The sequence below is a fragment of the Aethalodelphis obliquidens genome, unplaced genomic scaffold, assembly GCF_003676395.1.
Source record: "Aethalodelphis obliquidens isolate GAN/ISIS:26980383/991018 unplaced genomic scaffold, ASM367639v1 scaffold8, whole genome shotgun sequence".
Taxonomy (NCBI): domain Eukaryota; kingdom Metazoa; phylum Chordata; class Mammalia; order Artiodactyla; family Delphinidae; genus Aethalodelphis; species Aethalodelphis obliquidens.
In genome coordinates this window covers 55,902,246-55,923,511 of record NW_020837952.1, presented here as the reverse complement: position 1 = coordinate 55,923,511, position 21,266 = coordinate 55,902,246, and the positions used below count along the sequence as shown (strand labels likewise).

At 51.5% G+C, this 21,266-nt stretch overlaps 1 protein-coding gene across 4 annotated transcripts; it reads right to left on the bottom strand.

The window, feature by feature from the left end:
* Positions 1 to 1,032: 1,032 nt before the first annotated feature.
* On the bottom strand, positions 1,033 to 15,554 carry MIEF1 (mitochondrial elongation factor 1). 4 transcript variants are annotated; one of them, XM_027107706.1, is made up of 6 exons: positions 15,395 to 15,554; positions 13,177 to 13,519; positions 7,315 to 7,465; positions 6,230 to 6,407; positions 5,768 to 6,030; positions 1,033 to 5,261 (listed from the first exon to the last, which is right to left on the bottom strand). In XM_027107706.1, the coding sequence occupies exons 2-6, from the start codon at positions 13,179 to 13,181 to the stop codon at positions 4,455 to 4,457; spliced, it is 1,404 nt and encodes a 467-aa protein (XP_026963507.1). In that variant the 5' UTR covers positions 13,182 to 13,519; positions 15,395 to 15,554; the 3' UTR covers positions 1,033 to 4,454. The 4 variants fall into 4 exon arrangements, with proteins under 4 accessions (XP_026963507.1, XP_026963509.1, XP_026963508.1 ...); XM_027107708.1 differs by having other exon boundaries at positions 13,383 to 13,519; XM_027107707.1 differs by having other exon boundaries at positions 13,163 to 13,519; positions 15,395 to 15,553.
* Positions 15,555 to 21,266: the final 5,712 nt, after the last annotated feature.

Sequence of the window (21,266 nt, the reverse complement as noted above, 5' to 3'; positions counted from 1 at the left end):
GAGGCCGCAGTCCAGGTCAGGCCAACAACTTGCTCTCTCTACTGGGGAACTGTTAAGAGCAACAAGAAAGCCTTCCCCCACCCTCCAGCCCTCTCGTCAGACACTGCGGGGGCGGAAACCTTGAGTTTCTGCTTCCATTCCTTTCAGTAAGCCCTACAAATATTATTTCTGAGGACTGATGTCAAAAATTTGGGAAGGACTGTCCTACATTACTGACCATTCATTGACTTGATTCAGTCTAGCCCAGCAATTTTACAATGGTAAACTGAGGACTAAAGGGATGAAGGGTCTTGCCCAGTGAAGGCAGTATGGGGTAGGAGTTAGAAGAGATTTTAGGGGTAAACCCCGCAAACTTGGCTCTTCCATTTATTAGCGGAGACATTTTGGTTGAGTGACTTATCCTCGCTGAGTCTCAGTTTCCTGAGCTGTAAAATGAAGCGAATGGTGAGTATCCTTGCACTTAGAATGAAGATAATATAAGAGGCACTGAGCTTAGCGCCTGGTATCTGATAAGTGCTGGATAAATGGTTGCTATTACTCCTATTATTAGAACTCAGGTCTCTGACACACCTCCCAAGGCCCCCTCCCCATCTTCACTACATCATCCTGCTTCCTCAGAGGACTATTATTAACTGAAATCAACAACTATAAACAACTGGTATATGCAAAGCATACTGGATGCTTGATGTGGTTTTTTCCTCCCCTTGGGGAATCACGAGTATCTAGATATATATAAAGGATCTAGTCTTTCAGTGCAAAGGCAGTGAGCTACTACTCAAATCTTAAAAAGGACCCTCGGGGCATGTCCTCCTTTCGCTGTCAGATGACCATGCAGATGGCTGAGAATTAAAAGTAATGCTGCCCCAGGTTGACACTGCAGAGGGGTGGGAGAATGACTCCAGTGGCACCTTGTCCCATCCTTTCTATTATGGTGACCCAGATCAGGCACTTCAAAGGTTCTCCTAGCTGCAAATGGAGAACCAGTCCCACTGCTGTAGGAAAATGTTTCATACCACACACACAAGTCAAAGCTGTTGGAAAGGAGACTTTAATTTTCTTCTTCCCATGCTGTGGAAGGACAGCATGTTCCCCAGCTTTATTCCCTCCCTCAAGGAGAAAAAGGACAGTAGTTTTCTGGGTCTCAGGGCTAAGCTGCTTCTATATGGACCTAGCCAAGACAGGACAGAAAGACTGGTGACTGATTCCAAATCTATCAGCTAAACACATCAACTGCTTATTGAAGGGCAAGCAAGTGACTGGAAGGCAGGTTGTGGACTTGGCCTCAGGGGCCAAGCACAGAGAACATAAGGTGATCAGAATGAAAAGGTAAACACCACGCTATATGCAGTTAACCCCAGAACTCACATCCCTGGTATTTTGGCCGCTTAGAATCAGCTAAGCATATCTACAAGGGCTACAGCCTCACAGCTCTAGTCCTAAGTCCTCTTTGGCCTTGAGCTTCAGCACGAAGAGCAGGGTTCTCACAAATCCTGTGAGAGCAGAGCCTCTGGACACATGCAGGGATCCCAGGCCCCCCGGCTCCTCTCCAGGACCTTTTGATCCTGAAGCTGATTCCTTGTCAAAACCATTTGAGCTCTCAACTTGAGTGGAGTAGAAAGGGGCAAAATCAGCTAATCTGGAGTGTGAACAGGACCACCAAGGGCTGAGCCTAGGAGGAAAGACTGTAGGCCTCACAACAGTTTTTCCAAACATGAGCTTCAATTATTTTTTTATTTGAAAAAAAAAGTCACAACCAAGCAAAGAAAAATACTGTTGTCCTGAACTCACGTTTTAGGAAGGGGCAACAGGGAAAAGCAAAATACACTTTGGAATTGATTGGGTTTTCAAGATGATGAGTCTTTCTTCAAGCATTAGGCTAACTATGTGCTTTGCTAACCTAGATGGTGCAAAAAAACTTCCAGATGGAGAAGTAGGAGCAGATGCTGTTACTTCAGGCAAACGTGGGAGTTACTGAGTAGAAAGGCAGAAAAGCAGGAAAAGGCCCTACATATTTCCCCAAAGATTAAAAAAAAAAAAATGTGTGTGTGTTGGGGTGGGGGGTATTCCCCTCCTCTAACCAAGAATCTCAAAGCACTGGACTGTCGTCCAGGTATTACGATGAGACTTGCCCCATCTCAGTCAGCAAACCCACCAGGACATGAGCCAAGGATTCCCACCGCTTCTAGTTCTGAGGACTTCTAAGAGGTTCTTGCTTGTGAAATGGCAGTTATGGTTTTTGGTTTTGTGAAACATAGGTAAGAGACAGAGCTGCCCTTAGAAAGATGCTCTTTAAGAGGAGGTAAACTCAAATCACCATTACACTTGGCTTTGATAATTTGGGATTTGATCTTTAAAATCTTTTCTTTTTTGAGCTCTCCTTCCAATGTTTTATATGGAATTTGGTCAGACTCCAGCTTGGGAAAATTATAGGTTTTATAATATTCACATTGGGAAAACCAAATCCTTTATGTGAATGAAGACAAACCCATGCTTTTCCAACACATTCAGCCCTCCCCTCTCCCTTCCTTCCAGTGACACCAAATGGGCGCAATGGAACCGTCAGTGCCAGGCTCCACCCTCTGTGGACATCCTCTACACCAATCCCCCAGGGTAGCACTCAGGCATATGGAGTGTTTCATAAACTCCAAGTTGATTGTGATGAACAGCCAGGATGGAGACTCTCTCAGGGCTCTGGGCTTGCTATTTTTCATTCTCTCTCAATGTCTTCATACAAATGAAACAACTGAACCATTTTAGGGAAGCTTCGCATGTATATGAGAGAAGAGGCAGGAAGAGTCTCCAAATATAGCCAAGGTTAACCCTAGTTCTCAACCTCCTAATCCAGGACAAAAAAGGGGACAAGAAGCTCTACCTTAAATTCAAAGGGAAGCTAAGGTTTCAATGCTATTTAAAGAGTCATTTCATGTCGCGGTCATTGGGAAGGAATGAGACAGCTGCAGAGAGCTTCACCAGAATCTCACTGATGGAGAGGTAGTAAGAATAAAAATAATAATAGGATTTGATGGGAGGAGAACAAAATACTGGATGGGCAGATCAGAAACAGAATTATCATCAGCCTCTTGGCACAAACAGGAAAAAATAAACACAGAACAAGAAGATGCACTGACATTGTATATTAAACTTTCCTCCCCACTCTCAGGATACTTTTTACATTGCAATAAATAGTGCAACTCTAGCAGCGGGAAACAAGAAGGAACGTGGCAAGTACCCACCTCCCTCTCAGATGTGTTTTAGCCATACGCTCTCTTCCTAGGTAGCACCGGTTTCCCAGGTGCTGGGTGAGAGACAGGACAGGGGGAAGAGGTCTGTGCATATGTGCCTGCCCTCTGGCCTCTGGAGGTGCCTGGAGAGCTCAGCAAACACCCCCATCACGTTCCTGTGACAGACACTGGGGAGCGGAGGGCTGGCTGCTGGGCCTGTTCTTCCTCTAAGGCAACATCCTAGAAAGGCAGGGCCTGACGTGGGAGAAACATGGTCACTGACGTTCAGCCACCTGTCTAGCTGAACCTCTAGCACTAAGACTGTGTCCTCGAAGGCCTTGTCCTAATTGGCAAGAAGGTGGGGAAGGAGCAAACAACAGCCCCTTCCCTCCCAGTCTTTGTCTGACTCCCGCACGCAGTGGTGCCGGGCTGGACCAGCCACAGATGAGGCACAGACATTAGGCACGCAGACCCTCTCCACCACCTCCAGGTTCCCCCACTCTACTCTCTCACTGATGGCCACTAAGAAACACAGTCTCCGAATAACTACGCATCCAGTTTATCTTTAGCCCTCGCTCCCGTGTGCGGCAACAACAGTGCTCCCATGAGAGACCTTCTTAGCACTTCCGGATATGAGCTGGTCAAGAGGTTGGTGGGGGGGGGGATGGGCTTCTTTTCCAGGAACCTGGGTCAAAGGCCAGCTTTTCCACCAGCTTTACCCCTAGAAACCCTAAATACTGTCTGGGCGCTCTCTGCAGAGTTCAGTTTGAAACATGCAATCATAACTTCAGTGACAGTCAACTACAAGGCAGCATCTTGATTAGGCAGATGTCCAGAAAAAAAAGCAAAACAGGTGTGAACAGGTGGAAAAAGAAGACACTGAAAAGGGGCAGGTGGCAGGGCAGACACAGCAGACCTGTGCCGAAATGCAAAACACCAAGTGGTCTCCACAGCTCAGGCCACTGCTCCACCTTCTCAATTCATTCCAAGAAAAACTAGCCTGGAGCAAGGGGGAGGGGAAAAGTAGGGAGCACAGTGTTTGGTAACAAAAATAGAAATGGTTGGTGATTAAAGAGGAGAGAGGGATACCTTTCTAATCAGCATGAAATGCCCAGGGCGATGACCAGCAAAGACGCGAGGCACCTAGGGACCCCGTGAGGCATCAACTATGGAACCAAGTGTTTCTAACAGAGAATCCAGGGCCTGACCGCTCGACACCTGCCTTCACCTGCCCTACGTCTGCAGCAGCACCTCTGGCTCAGACAGTGAGCAATAGAGAGTGTATCCCAATTCGTCTATTTCCTCAGGGGTAAGCTCTGCAAATAAGTTCACCTTGGGGTTTAGGGCACTGGGCAGAACTCCGGCCTCCAAGTAGCTGATGAGTCCCCGCAAGGCCTGCAGGAATCGGTCAGCCAGCACGTCGGGAGACCAGTCAGCCTCCTCCTGGGCCGCGTGGAGGATGACGTTGGTGAGCTGGCTGGCAGTGAGGTGACCCAGGGCCGGGGTGGACTTGCACACGGCCTTGAGGATCTTGAGGCACAGAGAGCGGCAGCCAGAGTCGGCCTGGTCCAGAGCCCGCAAGCGCGCCGTCTCGGCAGGACGCAGGCTCAGCCGCCACAGGTTGTCATACTGGGCTAGCCGGTGTGGTTTGGCCACCAAGACAGTGTCACCAAGGGTCACCGACGGCAGGAAGTCAATGACGAGATGCCTGTCGCGCTCATACTGCACTTCCAGAGTCAGAGCCTCCGGGGGTGGGGCCGGTCGAATCACATAGTCCAAGAGGGACCCGATGGCCGGCCAGTTGATGGAGCCAGCCACCACCTTTTCGAACGTGTCTGCCACTGTCTTTGGAGAGAGGTAGCCCCCTACTACACAGCGGTCCCAGTAACTACTACCACGAGGAAAGTACTCTGGGTTCTCCCGGCGAACCAGGAAGAAGCCGGGGATGTTCATGATGGTGTCCTCTCCGGGGATACACGACCACAGGTTCTGCTCCAGCACAAGGGGCACGATGAGTTGGATGTGGTCGGCTGTCACCACCTGGTGGAGAAGAATTAAAAAGGTTTTGAGGGATTTAATCTTGAGCTCAAGAGCCAAGTTTCCCCAAACACAGGTCCCACCATCTTATATCCCCCCCCAACGAAAAGGGGAACTAAGAATTCTTCCACGTGACCATATCAATTCAGAGTGTGGATTTCAACCCAGGTCAGTCGGACACTGGCGCCCGTGCTCATTCCACACACCACGTTGCCTCTGGACACAGAAGTACACATGACATCCCCCAGGCCTTGATGGCTCAAAGGAAAGCCAGAAAGGAAAGATAGGGACAAGAATATAGGAAGGAGGAGGCCTCTGACAGCTTCCTAGAAGTTGTGAGTATGACTAAAAAACAAAAAACGTTAAAGGCAGGGATCTCCAAATGCTACCGCAGTATGTGGAATTCAGACGCAGTAGGACTAACCTTTCTGGCAAGCCTGTACCAACAGCCCTACTGAGAAGCATCCTGGTCAGTACAACCCTGCCCTTCGTAAGAACCCCCTGCTTACCTGCAGGTCATCATAGAGGCTGCCACTCAGGTACATGTCCCGAAGTGGCATGTCAGGCAACTTGGCCCGCAGGAAGCTCCGGAGCTCGGCACATATGTCCACGGCAGCTTGCTTGGCCCGAGCCTGCTCGCCAGCAGGGATGGCCGCCCGGTTCCGGTAGTAAGTAAGAAGTTTCTCCTGCAGGGACATGCGGAGTCGTGACTTCTTCAAGTCTACCTGGCCCTTCCTGGCCAATGGCTTGGGCCGGGGCGGGCAGAATGTATCTGCCAAGGCAAGAGAGAGAGGCACGTGAGCTCTTCCCGTGCTTGCTCATCCACGGCTGCCTCAGCCCCAAAGGAGACGGGCTTGGCACAAAAGGCTAGCATGGTGCCTGGCACGTATGTCCCTAAGAAATGTGTTGAATGCATGAGTAGCACTGAGAGCCCCGAGGTCAGTCCCAGAAGGGGTACCAGCCTTCCTCACCTGTGTCAAAGGCCGAGGAGCCTGTGGGAAGGGCCTGTAGGGACCTGCTCAGGCCTGTCTTCATGTCCTTGTTGAGCAATCGGGGGGAGCCCATCCAGTTTGGTTCTTCCCAGCTCCTTTTCCCTGAATGGCTCAGGCGGGTGGGGCTGGTAGGGGCACTGATTGCCCTATCATACATCTGAAACAGCAGAGAGGACCCAGCACATGACCTTCTTTCCTGTTTCCCTCCTTCCCAGCAGCTTTGCCTTAATGAGTTCAGCTACTATTTTTCAATAACTTTGTTTTATTCTAGATTATGGAATACTTTGCTCCACACAGAAAATCTCAGGAAATACTAAATGATATAAATAAGAAACAGATTTATCCATAATGTCATAACCCAGAGATAATGGTTAATATTTTGGTATATTTCTTTCTGAAAATATATATTTGTGTAATTAGGATCCTCCTCTATATATACTTTTGAAAACTGATTTTTTTTACGTATCATTTTTATCACTCCCCCATATCACTAAAAATGCATCAGTGTTGAACATTATGGTACAATTTCTAACTATACCACACTGTACTTCATGAATGTACTGTAATGTCAAACACTGATCCATTTAACAATACATCACTGAATGGCTGCTCTGTGCCAGGAGCTGTTCTAGGTGCACAGAATAAAGCAGTAATCCGGAGACCCAATCCCTGCCCTCGTGGAGGGTGCAGTTTAGCAGAGGGATACAGGCAATACATAATCCAAGCTAAACCATGCAGATATAGGTGTTAAGGAAAGTAAAGTAGGAAGGAGAAATAGGAAAAATGTGTGGTGGGAGTCCTGCTATTTTAAACAAGGTAGTCAAGGAAGGCTATTTTGATTATTTGCAATTTTTCACTCGCTGGGATAAACTTTTTATTTGTATCTCCAACAGTTTCTTTAGGGCGGAGTCCTAAGAAGCAGATTTACTGAATCCTCTTAAGGTCTCGTCTAATAATGCCAAATTACCAAGTTACATTTCCATTAGCAGTAGCAAAGTCTTATTCTAAGTCAGCTCCACTCGGCAGCCTCACCACCTCTCCAACCCCTGGCTGAGTGTACTCACCCGCTTAACCGCCAGTGTAGCAATGCCCAGCATGGCTGCTCCACCCACCCCCAGCACCAGCCGGGCATTGGAGAGCACAAAATCAATGGCCGTCCCGATGCCATTATCATCCTTCTTGCTTTTGCGCTCACCAGCGCCTGCCATTGCTCGCCTGAGAAGGAAGGCAGAACACAGCCATCACCACCTTGGACCTTGGGAGGCAGCCCTCCTCCTCCCTCCCCCATCAGGCCAGTCCCCAACAATTTCAGGGTACTCTGTGAGTTCCAGGAACCCAAATCCTCTGGCCTCTAGCACTCCATGTTCTAGGGTCAGGAGGGAGGTATCGTGTCCCTTGATGTATCTGGATGCGAGGCAGAGGAAATGATCATGCTAGTCATGGGAAAGCCTCCCCACCAATCTAGTGAGATTACAGAGAGCGATAATAAGCTCACCGTCAACCCTTTCTCGTATGAGAGTGAAGTACCCCGCCCCCACGCAATACCACCCTCCGGACCCCTTCCCAACATTACAATGCAGATCATATTTTGATCCTCTGACCACTGCTTATCGAAGGTTAGACCTGAGAAGGTGTAAATTAATTAGAGACCCATCTAATCCCATCACATCACTTCACATGTAGGGAGGTGACTTGCCAGAGGTCCCAGAGAAAAGGAATGACAAAGCCATATGCAAAACTCAGGCCGCCTCTCAACTCCTAGCATGACGGTTTTTCTACTGTATCATGTTTCCCCTTACCCAAGCCAAACTGTTCCTATTCTATGTATTTCCTGCGAAAAATAATAATAACAACAACAACACAGACTAAATACCCTGGCACACGGAGACAAAACTACAAGTCCACATGTGAGAAAGATCCAGAGAAGAAGAGAACTCTGTGGACAGGCCCACTTGACAAATGCTTTGTTTCTTGGGGCAAGTGTGCAGGGGCACCACAAGAAGCTCAGGTGAGCCTGGCACTGTGACAGAGACTGAGAATAAACAAAACGGTCACTGCAGACTCAGCTGTTAACTGGAAAACAAAATATCCACCTGCTCAAGTGTGCTTGGAAAATGAACTAAAAATGTGGTCACCTAAGCGGAGATCAGGGCACAAGGCAGAAGAGGCTGGCCTCCGTACAGTGCTGGAGCGAGGCGAGCACGCCTTTGCTCCCTGGCAACGACGGGGTCATCCTGACTGAAGTTCCCCTGGTCTCCCAGTAAGCGCACTTCCCATGCAGTTAGAACCCTGGGCCTGACCCAGATAAAGGATGGCAAAGTGGCTCAAATCTGAGCACTGCTTTTAACACTGCTACCCCTCCTACCTCCCGTGTCCTGTACGCCAGGAACCACGTAGGGAAAAACAGTTGTTTACCATTCACCAATATACCTAGAACGGGAGGACAGAGAGGGACAAGATCACTGGTGCATCTTCCAGTGCGAAGTAGCATTCTTTCTAATACCCTTAAAACTGGGTATTGCTAGTGTCGCATGTCATGCCCCTGGCCTCCCCTGTCAACAAGAGAGAAATAATTCTGCCTCTACTTATTCCAGCAATTGAGTTAACTAAGAGTCGCTGTCGATCCCAAAATTATTTTTTCCCAACTAGAGTTCACAACCATGGCACTTTTCTCTTCTCCACCTTTTACCTTCGACAGGAGCTTCAGGTTTAGGGACGTAATGAGAAACTGCTTGGCTCAATGAAATATACTCCCACTTCAGATGCACAGAGCAAACAAGGCTGACGAGAAGAGTTAAACTCTGCATTTACAGGTGGGGTCAGGCAAGAACTCTAGTCATCCTCCCTCCAGTGGCCACTGAGACAGAGATGGGACATAAACTCATCTGAGGCAGAGTAATCCAATCAGGACAAAGGTGATCATTACACAGTTCCCAATACAAAACCATGGCTACCGTTTTATTGCTTTTAAAACAAAAGAACCTTTAGAGATGTATTTACAATAGGGAGGACCACCCTCTAAATCAGGGGACCCCAACCCCCCGGCCGGTAGTGGTCCACAGCCTTAGGAACCAGGCCACACAGCAGAAGGTGGGTGGTGGGTGAGGAAAAGCTTCATCTGCCGCTCCCCGTCACTCCCATCACCGCCTGAGCCATCATCATCCCCCGCCCCCGCCCGGGCCCAGGGAAAAATTGTCTTCCAACCGGTCCCTGGTGCCAAAAAGGTTGGGGACCCTGCTCTAAATGATCCTTGCATGTGATGCAGCAGAGCAAGAAGGGCACATTCTCCCTCCACGCAGAAGCCGGAAGGAGCCTCTCTGGCTCCTTGGCCCCTCGGCCCCTCTGAGCCTGGGTTTTAGAGTCGGAAATCTTGAGACTGAGTACTTGCCTTTGAGCCCTGACTAATTAGCTGGGTGCCCTCAAATGAGTTAACCCCTCAGCTATGTAATGGGGAGAATGATGCCTGCATGGCCTAAATCATAGGGTTGTAGTGAGGAAGACATATCTACTAAAATACCGTATGTGAACACTTTATACACCGTAAAAGGACTCTACAAATGTGGGCCATCATTAAGTCTTTTAAGATCTCCATCCACAGGACAAAAGGTCAGCTTCCAGAAGGCAGTCAGCAATCCAGACTGTCCTGTGAGTTACATCTTACCTTCTGAGACTGAGCCAGGAATGGCCTATGAAACCCAAGCTGATGCTATCCTGGGCTTGAGACCAAAACTATGAAGTTGAGCAAGCTTGGGAAAAGGCTTTTCTACTCTAGTGCAATATACTCCCCGCCCCACCCAAGGACCAGGTGATGTCAAAGATCTGGTGACCTGGAAGAGGAAAGAACACCCACAGCTCCCACAGGGAGATCAAAGTTTCTATTCTAAAACTGAACTCAATCTGTTCCAGTTGAAACTACTTAACCACAGTCTACCCTCCACTCAGGCTCTGCCGCACTACCTGGGAGCCTGCAGGAGGTGGGAGCTCTGCCTGGCAAGGAGAAGGGCCTGGAGGAGCCCTGTTGTTTAATGCGTTTAGTTCCAGTTTTACAAGATGAAAAAGCTCTAGAGATCTCTTGTGCAACAATATGAATATCCTTTTTTTGTTGTTTTTAATTTATTTATTTTTGGCTGCGTTGGGTCTTCGTTGCTGCGCGCGAGCTTTCTCTAGTTGTGGCGAGCGGGGGCTACTCTGTTTTGCGGTGCGCAGGCTTCTCATTGCTGTGGCTTCCCTTGTTGCGGAGCATGGGCTCCAGGCGCGCAGGCTTCAGCAATTGTGGCACGTGGTCTCAATAGTTGTGGCTCGCGGGCTTTAGAGCACAGGCTCAGTAGCTGTGGCGCACGGGCTTAGTTGCTCTGCGGCATGTGGGATCTTCCCGGACCAGGGCTCGAACCCGTGTTCCCTGCATTGGCAGGTGGATTCTTAACCACTGCGCCACCAGGGAAGTCCCCACAATATGAATATTCTTAACACCACTGAACTGTACACTTACAAACAGTTAAAATATTGAAAAAAAAAAAAAAGAGGAGGCAGAACACTGACCTGGTGGGCAGGGCTGAGGATGGGGAATGTGAACTCTAGGAACATCTAAGACAAGTTGTTTAACCTGTCTCCTTAGATACAAAAGTGGGAATAGAAATACTCATCACCCCATTACAGTGGGAATGATGAGTAATGGAGGCCCTGTATCTTCCTAGGATGACAGCACAGAACTGTGAAAATTCCAACTTATTCTCCTTGAAAAGGGCATATGACTTAAACGTCTGGCTTGAGTACACTTGAGAAGAGCTAACATATACTGAGCGTGTACCGTGTGCTGGGCATTTTACACCTATTAGTTCCCTTAGTTCCAACAATCCCATGAGATCAGTCACATTGTTACCTCCAACTTACAGATGAAGAAACTGAGGCAGAGGTAAAGTGGTGGCCCCAGGTCACCGTGTCAGAAAGTTGTGCAGCCATGAGTTGAACCTGGAGTTCACGGGGCTGGGGAGTAGCTTACAAGTAGCCTGCAGCCCCTCCTCGTACACGTCTCCTCTCTGCTAACCACTCGGACTCGGCCGTACGCTTCCCAGGGGCATTTTGGCTCATTCCCTGCTGTGTCCTCAGGGCCAGCAGTATTTGACACATAGCAAATATCTGTTGCATGAATGAGCTACTGATTCTATGGCTTTTTTTTTTCTGGGCGGGGGGGAGGGGGGGCGGGCAGAGGAGGTGGTAGCAGCACCTGTAACCCAACTCAGTCAAGATACTAGGAACACAAAGCCTTCAGTGTTCACTTCCACTCTCCCTGGGCAGGCAGGCCCTTGTGGGCATCATCTCTCACCTGGCCCTTTACTCCCCAAAGCCAGTCTGCCCAGCAACCTGAGTGGCCGAGGAGGACCCAAAGCCATTACGCCAGGCTCCTCCTCCTGCTTTCCCTCTGTTAAAGACAGTGCCACCCACCCAGCTGGCACGGCTAACACCTCCCGGTCATCGCTCGCTCCCCTCTCCTCCTGCTGCAGCCAGCGTCCGCCTGGTGAAGTCCGCTGCTGCGCACAGTGTGCTCACGGGCCACCCGGCCGCCACAGTCCCTCCAGCTCACCTGGTCGGAGCCGCGGCCTCTGGTATCCCCTACCAATGTATTCTCCATGCCGCCACTGACACGATCCCTCATCCACGCCATTCCCCTGCTGACAAAGCTCTGATGGTCTCCCTCTGTCAGGTGTCACAACCTCCTCAACAGGGGATTCGATGTCCTTCCAGACCTGGTCCAGCCTCAACTCTGGTCACCTGCCTTACAGGTGCACCACTTGAGCCACTCTGGACTCGGGTTTCCAGACTATAAAATGTGGTAGTCTCTGTTTCAAACTCCACACTTGCTTATTGCCCGTCTGCCCGGCAAGCTTCTATTTCTCACTTGAGGCAGACCTCAAATGTCCTCTTTTCTATAGCCACCTGTGATTCCTCCACTGCCACCCCGCCCCCAAGGCACAGTTTTGGCATCATCCCTGTCTCCAAGCTCTTTACCTGACCTCTAGCACAGAGCTGTTCACCCTGGAATTACCTCCCGTCGATCTCCACATGCGACCCGTCCCTTGATGGGCCACGTCATTCACCTCAACCTCAGAGCCTACCAGAATGCCAGGGCCAGAGAAGGCCCTCTGGGAAGTTGCTGAATTAAATACAATCATTTGGTTACAGTGGGACTATCACACTGGCATGGGAACTAAATAGAACTAACATACCACTGGCCAAGAACCATTCCAAGTACTTTGTGTGCATTATCTCTTTTTTTCTCTTTTGGCCGCGCCGTGCGGCCCTCAGGATCTTAGTACCCAGACCAGGGACTGAACCTGGGCCCTCAGCAGTGAAAGCGCAGAGTCCTAACCACTGGACCGCCTGGGAATTCCCGAGTTGTCTCATTTAATTCTTGCAATAAGCTGAAGAGGTAGGTACTGTTATTTTACAAATGAGGGAATGGAGGCCTAGACGGATTTAGGGATTTACTGTAAATCCCACAGCTGTCAGTAGCGGTGTCAGGAGGTGCCGTCCCCCGAGGTCCGTGCACTGTGCTTGCCTTAGAGACTGTTGCAACAGAGTCCAGTTATGTTTGGGGAAACATGATCTCGCCCTCGATAGAAGTGACTCTACCAAAGAATGAGGCAGCCAGGAACTGAGCTCTAATAGTTTTAACCAATGTGTTTTCTAGCATTTTCATATGTAAAATGTTTTATGAAACAAAATGGTCTCCTGGTGGGGCCTGAAACTCAGGGCCTTTTTTTTCTTAACAAGGGAACATACTGCTGTTAATATGTTTGTATTTCCTCCATTGATTTATGACTAAAGGACTCTGGTCACTAAAGGAAAGGTTCTCCCTCTCCTGGACCCCTGCAACAGAAAAAATGAAACCTACAGGAACAAGGGCCTACCTACCTGAGGCTTCTTACCGCATCTGTGAGGTGGCGGTGGGAGAGAGGCAGGCGTGTCTATGGAAGGCACTTTTGTCCTCTTTCCCTTGGAATTAGGATGGGAGGGGAAAGGAAAGGATTCTAAATAATCCCTCCCAGTTTGCTGTGGAGGAATACCAGGCCCTTTTCCAGCTGCCTCTCCCGGGCCTCAGGATCCTCTAGCTTCTGATTTTTCCGGAACTCACGGCGGATGGAGGCAAAGTAGAAGTCTCGATCAGTGTAGCGAAGCTCTCGGCCTTGGCGCAGCAGAGCCCGGTAGAGACTCAGCACCGCCTCTCGGCTCCATGGGGCCATGGGGGACTGACAGGGGCTGGGCGTCAGGCTATATGCAGAAGGGAAGAAAGAGAAGCCTAGAATCAGAATTAATGATGGAAGGGCCTGTGGAGATTATCTAATTCAGCAGTTCTTAATCTAGGTCTTAGAGACCCCCCCAGGTCACAATATGACTTAGTGGCGGGGCTGGGACTGTATCCCAGCCTACCGACTCCTGCTTGTGGGAAACCACCAGTTACGCTGAAAGGCCAGGGCTTGGAAGCTGGGCTGTGTGCTTGAATCTTGGCTCTGCCACTTATCTGCCACATAGCTTGGGGCAAAGTACATAACCTCTCTGAGCATCAGCTTCCTCACTCTTAAAATACAGATAATGCTATCTACGTTTACATACTGCTATGTGTCAATACGACATATGCTAACAGTACTTACCACATCGGGTTATTTTGAGAATTGCCTGAGATATCACTTGTAAAGCACCTGTAACTGAAGTTCACCACAAGGGGTGGTCAGGAGCCGTTGGAGACGAGGGGTCTCGGTCATACTTGAATCCTGGCACCACCGCTTATGAGCTCATTCATTACCTTGGGCAAGTTTCTTAACCTCTCTGGGCTTACCTTAGTTCCTCATCTGTAAAACGAGGATTAAAATTGTATTTTCCATATGGTTTATATGAGGATTAAATGCGTTAATGTATGTAAACGTGGTTAGAATAGCACTCGGCATATACTAAGCAGTCTATCAGGGACAGGTGTCAATATTATTAATGCTACCTACCCTCGTTTGTAAGTGCTCGGTAAGTATTAGATACACATAAACTGTCACCATCTTCCTTCTGTAACAATGAAGCCTTACACAATCACAGAGAGTTACCCTCTGTAAAGTGCTTTGTCATCCATTATCACATTTAAACTGAGGCATTTATGAAGTAGTCAAGGTTCGTAACAAGAAGTGTTAACGCTTAGGGAGTGTTTACTATGTAGCACGCATGGGCCAAGCAGATCCCACGTGACAACTCTTCTCATTCCATCAACAATCCCAGTGTCGTCAGTATCCCCATTTTAAGTGCAGGAAACTGACGCTCCCAGAGAGAAGTAACTTGCCCACAGGGGCACCCAGCTATAAAGGGGCGGGGGGGCACTCCCGACCCCAACTCTGACTGCCTGTGTAATGATAACTCCTATTTGCTGGGATCTTACCATGTGTACAGCACTTCCAGGTGCTTTACAAACTTTCCCAGCACACCGCCTGGCACATACCAAGGGCTCAAAAAAGAAGCTGAACGAAAGAGGGAACCCTCACAACGTCCCTGTGTGGAAAAAGGCATCGTCCCTCTTTATGAAATAAAGAACTGAGACTGAGTGGAAGAGGTGTCTGACTGGTAAAAAGGTCTGGACTTTGGGCCCAAAGTCGGCTAGCCATCAGCCTCCGGCCTTCATAACTTGCTGCGCGAGCTCGAGGAAGCCACTGTCCGCGTCCCTTTTTCCTCAGCTGTAGAAGAGCGCCCCTCGGCCCCAAGGGCCTCCCGGAGTGGGGGATGAATCCAGAAATCAACAGGATAAATGCTTTATGAAGTAGGAGGCGACTGTCACGCGAGGGCTGTTACTACAAGGTCGATCGGCGAGTGCACCGCTGGGCCCCGTCAGGTCCCCAGGTCCTCCCCCTACCCTGCGGGGCGTCGCACCTAGCCGGGGTGGAGAGACCCCGAGGCTGGGGCAGGCCGGCTCAGGGGGCCCGGGAGGGCTCCGGAGGCTGAGGCGGAGCCCCGGGGCGGCCTCCAGGGGAAAGCCCAGGGCGGGCTGGGGCGAGACCCCCGACGACCAGGCCGGTAGCCCGGGCCCGGGCCGGATGGGGGGGCCCAGGCAGAGGCCCTGAGAGAAGGCGTGGCGAGCCCCCGACCCCGGCCCTCACTCCACCCCTCACTCACCTGCGGACCGCGCACGCTTCCACTCCTCGGGATTCGCCTCTCGCCCGGTATCTCTCCTGGGGTTACCCACCAACATGGCCCCTTCACTTCCGGGACACGACCTTGCGCACGGAGCTGAGGAGTGGGACCGAAGGGAGCCTGGAGGCAGGCGGGGGCTGGAGGACTTCCGGTCTTCCAGGCCTATGCTTCTCTAGGGGTGGGGCCAGGAGCCGCGTCAGGCTACGCCCCTTGCTCGGCTCCGCCCCACAGGCCGGAGTCCCGCCTCCATGCGTGACGTCACCTAAGGACGGGCCGGCCGAGGCCATTCGGGCCCCGCCCACCCATTCGGGCCCCGCCCAGTCGGGGGCGGAGGAGCGGGAGTCCGGGTTGGGCAGAGCTGGGGAAGGCGGGGTGCAGACGTTGTGCGGCGTAGTCCCCCAACCTGCTGCCAGCTCTGTAGCCTGTGTGGCCCCAGCACTGTCTGCTGATCTCTGGCTGGAGCCATGGGGGTGCCTGGGGGAGGTTTAACACTAAGGGTATTCCGTATCGTGGCTTTTAAAGGTCTTCCATTTTCTCAGATTGCTTTCTTTTCATCCCTCCGTGCTGTTCCCGCACCCCTGGCAAGGACCTACCTTTCAAGGTCCCCCTCAAATGTCCCCCTCTAGAAGTCTTTTAGGTACCCTTCCTCGCCCCTCATCCAACACACTTAGGTGTCTCCTTTGGGCCCCACAGAAATGTCTGCACACCGCCGTCAGGGCTTCGCTCCTTCAACAGCAAAACGTGTTTATTGGCGCCTGTTATTTGCCAAGCACTGTTTTTTAATTTCTGCATTAGTTTCTGTCTCTCATCAGATTTGAGGGCAGGAGCCATGTCATTATGGAATCCATAGAGGGAGAGGGGAAGAGGCAGGCTTTGGAATCAGGCCCAGGCGGCTCCAGATGCAGCTCCACCACTTAAGGACAGCTGCCTGCCCCCTGACAACTTTCCTAACCCCCTCAGCCCCTCTCAGCTTTTGTGAGGATTTAAAAGGCATCTATCAGAAAGGGGTGGGCACTTACACAGAGCAGTTGCCCACCCATCCATTTATTCTTGCACAGATCCTTGTTTGGGGTGTCTAATGTGCAAAGCACTGCCACAGGCATTGCAGGGAACAGAGAAATCAAGTCCTCATGCTTTTTTTTTTTTTTTTTTTTTTGCGGTACGCGGACCTCTCACTGTTGCGGCCTCTCTCGTTGTGGAGCACAGGCTCCAGACGCGCAGGCTCAGCGGCCACGGCTCATGGGCCCAGCCGCTCCGCGGCATGTGGGATCTTCCCGGACCGGGGCACGAACTCGTGTCCCCTGCATCGGCAGGCGGACTCTCAACCACTGCGCCACCAGGGAAGCCCAGGAGTTGCTTTTTTACTTGGAGTGTTGCTGGAAGGCCTGTCTGATAAGGGGACCTGAGTAGGACCTTCAGGAAGGGCATTCCACGTGTTGGCCCTCAGGTGGGCCCTCAGGCTGTCCTAGGAGCAACAGGGAGGAGGCCAGTGCATGGGGAATAGTGTGAGAGCGTGAGCAAGGGCTAGGGGGGTGGGAAGAGGCAGGACAGGGGGTCCTTATCAGGGGCAGGGGAGGGGAAATCTTGCTGGGACAGGAGTCACCAGAGAGTCTGGAGCAAAGGAGTGATGGGACCTGACTTCCATTTGTCTGTTTGTTTCTGGTGAAAACATTTATGTTTAGAGTTAGCCAGCTGGATGCGGTTTAGATGATTCCAACTTTCTTGGCACCACCAAAGCATCATAGTCAGGGCCTTGAACATATGCCTTCTTCTTTCTGTCAGACTCCATCAGGGTGTTGGCCTTGGCTATGCGATGTCACAAAAGTGTCTTCCCAGCCTGTCTGATACGTGTTGATGGCCTTGACCTCCACAGTGAACACAAGTGTGTTGCTCTCTTCTTCACGGCAGACTCAGTGGTCTGGGGAACGTGGTGTCGGTGTAGTGGTCAAGCTTGTTTCTCCTGGGGGCGCATATCCGAGGATGTTTAGGCTGCCGTTGGAGCCGCTGTGTCTTTTGTGTGTGTGTCTGTGGATCCACTTCAGCACCGGCTTCTCGGCCTTCAGAGTCTTTGTTTTGGCTTCAGCTTTGGGAGGACAGGGGCTTCCTTCTTCACTTTCGGCGCCATCTTTGTGAAAAGGGTCCCTGACTTCCATTTTTCACAGGATCAGTCTGGCTTTGAGACTAACGGAAGGATGTAAGGGCTAAAGCAGGGAGACTGGTCAAGAGGCTGCTGCAAAGCCCCAGGGGAGAGAGGACAGGGGTTCAGACCAGGAGGTGGCAGTGTGGAGGGGGGCGGTCAGATCCAGGAAGTATGTGGAGGTGGGGCCCCAGAAGTTGCTGATGTGGGGGTGAGATAGAAGGGTCAACCGTGGCTTCAGCGTCCTGCCTGAGCAACTGCCCTGCTGCCTCTCTGCTCCAGCCTAACCAGGAGCATCTTCCAGGCCTCCCAAACTGCTAAAAGAAGGCAGTTTTCCAGGGCCCTAGGGTCCCCACTCAGGTAAAGGAAGACTTTCCATGGCAAATGGAGCCCCATCAATACTGGGGAGATCGTGAACCCCTGGAACTTCTAGGAAAGGGAGGGGCCCAGGTGGGGGCCTTGAGGAGGCCTAAGGTTTAAGAGCAATAATGCACGTGGCCTCTGGGATCTCAGGCATCATTCTCCCAGGGCTGGCTTGGTGTGGGAAAAACACGCACACTGCGGTGGCACCAGCCGCTACATCTGCTTTTATGAAGCGTCTCTTGTGTGTCAGACACTGGATTGAGTAGTTTACAAATGTTGTATTATGTCTAATCCCAACATCCCTGTTTGGTCAGCATGATTATCCTGACGATGAAAACCAAAGCAGAGAAAGGTGCAGGCATTTCTCGAAGACACTGAGCCAGGCAGACAAAAAGCTCGCTGTGGAGCCCAGGTCTGTCTCACTCCAAAGTGTGTGTCCTTTCTGCTCTTCGAGGCTGCCCTACTTTGCTCTTTAAAGAAATAATTTTGTGACGCAAATAAATCTAATTGGTGACATTCCCAGCTGGAAGACCAGGGGACCTTTTATGTCTCTCCTAATCCCCCTGTCCTACAGACCATTATTTTTAGGAGGGAAGGAGGGAGGTCCCTTGGCGGGGAGGGGTCTGCCCTTCAGATCAGCTCCCCCCGGACTCTTCTTACTCTTCAGGGTCTTCTCTTTATTTCCAGACTCACAAGGCTCCTCCCTGCCCCCCCATGCTCCCATGGCAACGGAGGTGGGGCAGTGGGGCAGGCATCTGGCACCCACATGCCTCCGTGGTCCTGAAATCTCAGGGCTCTACCTGGTTCGACAGGACGGGCAGGCTGAGACCTGCAGGAGATCAGTCCCCAGGCCACTGTGGTGTCCCTCGAAGGGGTCATCAGTGGGCAGTGAGAGTGAAGAGTTCCTGAGCTCTCCGCCTGTGCCGAGACACATGCACCAACCCCCACCTGCCATCAGAGTCCTGTGAGGATAAGACTGTCGTTGTCCCATCTGCATCCGAGGAGACGGGATCTCGAAGAGCCATAAGCGGTGGGACTAGGGTCTGAGCTCCAAACCATCCCAGGGCTAGATGAAATCACTCAGGACCAGGGTGGAGGCAGGGGAAAAGGAGGAGCAGCCCTGGCGACACCCATCGGAAGCAAAGGATGCTGGAGAGGACCAGTCAGAAGACAGGAGTGTCCTGCAGGCCTGGGGGGAGGAGAGTGTGTTCACAGAGGCCAGTGCCCCAGCCAGTCCCATATCATCCTTCCCCTGTTAGGAGCTGGTCTCTGACTGACTGGCTCAGCAAGAGGTGGGGGCAGAGGCCCAGGGACTGAAGAGTAAATGGAAAGTAGAGAGAGACACAGTGATTTTGCTGAGAAGGGAAAGAGCAAGATGAGAGGACAGTTAGAGGGGAAGAAAAGCAGATTGGGTTGGGTGGGCTTGGGCTTGGGGTCGGCTGGTGCCCGTTCTAGCCTCAAGCAGGGGAGGGAAGGAGCCAGTAGAGGGAGAGAAGCTGAAAATGCCATCGTGAGTAAGCCCTCCCTGGAGGGATGTCACAGAGGGGCAGGAGGGGAGAGTGAGAGCGGGCCAGGTACCCCTTTACCTGCAGGAGGAATGGCTCAGCACAGCCCCAGGCTTCCCTAAGAAGGCAGAGAGAGTGAGAACCCTGAGGCCTGGGTCTTTCCAGTCTCATTCCCTTCACTTTGCCCGGGAGGATGCCTTATAAAATTGAGATGCTCTGTAAGTGCTTGGTGCTCTGAAGTGGAGGGAAATTGCTATTGGATGACAAGACAGAAGGCTCAGTCCAGCCCACCAGCCCTCCGCAGCCCTCCCAGGGGAACCCAGGGTGGAGTGAAGGTGCAGATGCTCTTATCACCCAGGATGACGGAGATGTTGGCCGTAGCCAGATCAATGAGGCTCTGGAGTTTCACCAGCCAGGGACCTGGAAATCATTCTCAGAGAGCCACCCCCCTCCTAACGGGCTTTGCTGTCCTCAGATGTCATTGAGCCTGTGTTCGCCAAACTAAAACCTGATATCCCTGGACAGGAGTGAGGTTCCCCCATTGTCCTGTGAAATCTCTGATGCCCACGTTGTGCCAGGTACTGTTGTGCCAGGTACTGTTGTGCCAGGTACTGTTGTGCCAGGTACTGTTGCAATGGGCAAAGGGAACGTAGGCTTGTTCACGGAATACCTCCCTTTGGCAGGCAGCAGGAGTGGGTGGCCAGGGCGGCAGATGTGTGGGCTCGGAGCCCAGATCCCATCTCCCCAGTTCCCACCTGTGCACCTCTGCACAGGGAATTTCAGGCCTTAGGAGAAGGATCGTGCCCAGCCCAGAGCAATCGCTCAATGAATGCTAGTTGGTTTCCCTTTACATCCTTCATCCCCATGGATCACTACTACAGCCTGCAAGGGCTGTGTATCAATGTGCCCATCTTACAGATGAGGCAGCACCACTCAGGCTGACTATAGCTTCCACCTCCTCAAGGGGCAAACTGGAGGTCCACGTGCTGGACTGGACTGAGAAGTGTTCTCCTTGCTCCACAAAGAGCTATGTAAGATGCAGACAATTATAAAAGACAGCTTTCCAGGTTTGCTTGAATGTTTTTGTTTTTTTTTAATTTATTTTAAATTTATTTTATTTTTGGCTGCGTTGGGTCTTTTTTGCTGCGCGCGGGCTTTCTCTGGTTGTGGTGAGTGGGGACTACTCTTCATTGTGGTACGTGGGCTTCTCATTGTGGTGGCTTCTCTTGTTGCGGAGCACGGGCTCTAGGCGCATGGGTTTCAGTAGTTGTGGCCCGCGGGTTCTAGAGCACAGGCTCAGTAGTTGTGGCACACGGGCTTAGTTGCTCCGCGACATGTGGGATCTTCCCGGACCAGGGCTCAAACCCGTGTCCCCTGCATTGGCAGGCGGATTCTTAACCACTGCGCCACCAGGGAAGTCCTGCTTGAATGTTTAGGAGATCTGGAAGCACTGGACTCCCCACCTGTGCTGAGGAGCAGCCGCCACCTTTGGACAGAGTATGAGCTCCCCAGCTTACCCCAATCCCCGCCGCTCCCTCTCGTCTCCTCCATGGGTGTTCACTCATTTGCATGACCCGTTGGGCTCCTCTAGTCTGCTGAGTCTGCCAAGGCCTCATGAGCATTTTTCATATGATATGGGAAGGAAAGGGATTCGGAGAGAAAGCCTGACTGCCCACCAGAGTCAGGATGAATACCCTCTCTGACATGTCTTCCCAGCTCCAATCACAAAGCACCAAACCTGGGCTTCCCTGGTGGCGCAGTGGTTGAGAGTCCGCCTGCCAATGCAGGGGACACGGGTTCGTGCCCCAGTCTGGGAGGATCCCACATGCCGCGGAGCGGCTGGGCCCGT

Excerpts from the sequence above, each read along its gene's own strand:
- MIEF1 (XM_027107705.1), bottom strand. The coding sequence starts at position 8,668 with ATGGTAAACAACTGTTTTTCCCTACGTGGTTCCTGGCGTACAGGACAC. Across the intron at positions 7,466-8,615 it reads TGGCGTACAGGACACGGGAG|GCGAGCAATGGCAGGCGCTG; the intron begins GTAGGAGGGGTA and ends CTTCCTTCTCAG. Across the intron at positions 6,408-7,314 it reads CTACACTGGCGGTTAAGCGG|ATGTATGATAGGGCAATCAG; the intron begins GTGAGTACACTC and ends CTGCTGTTTCAG.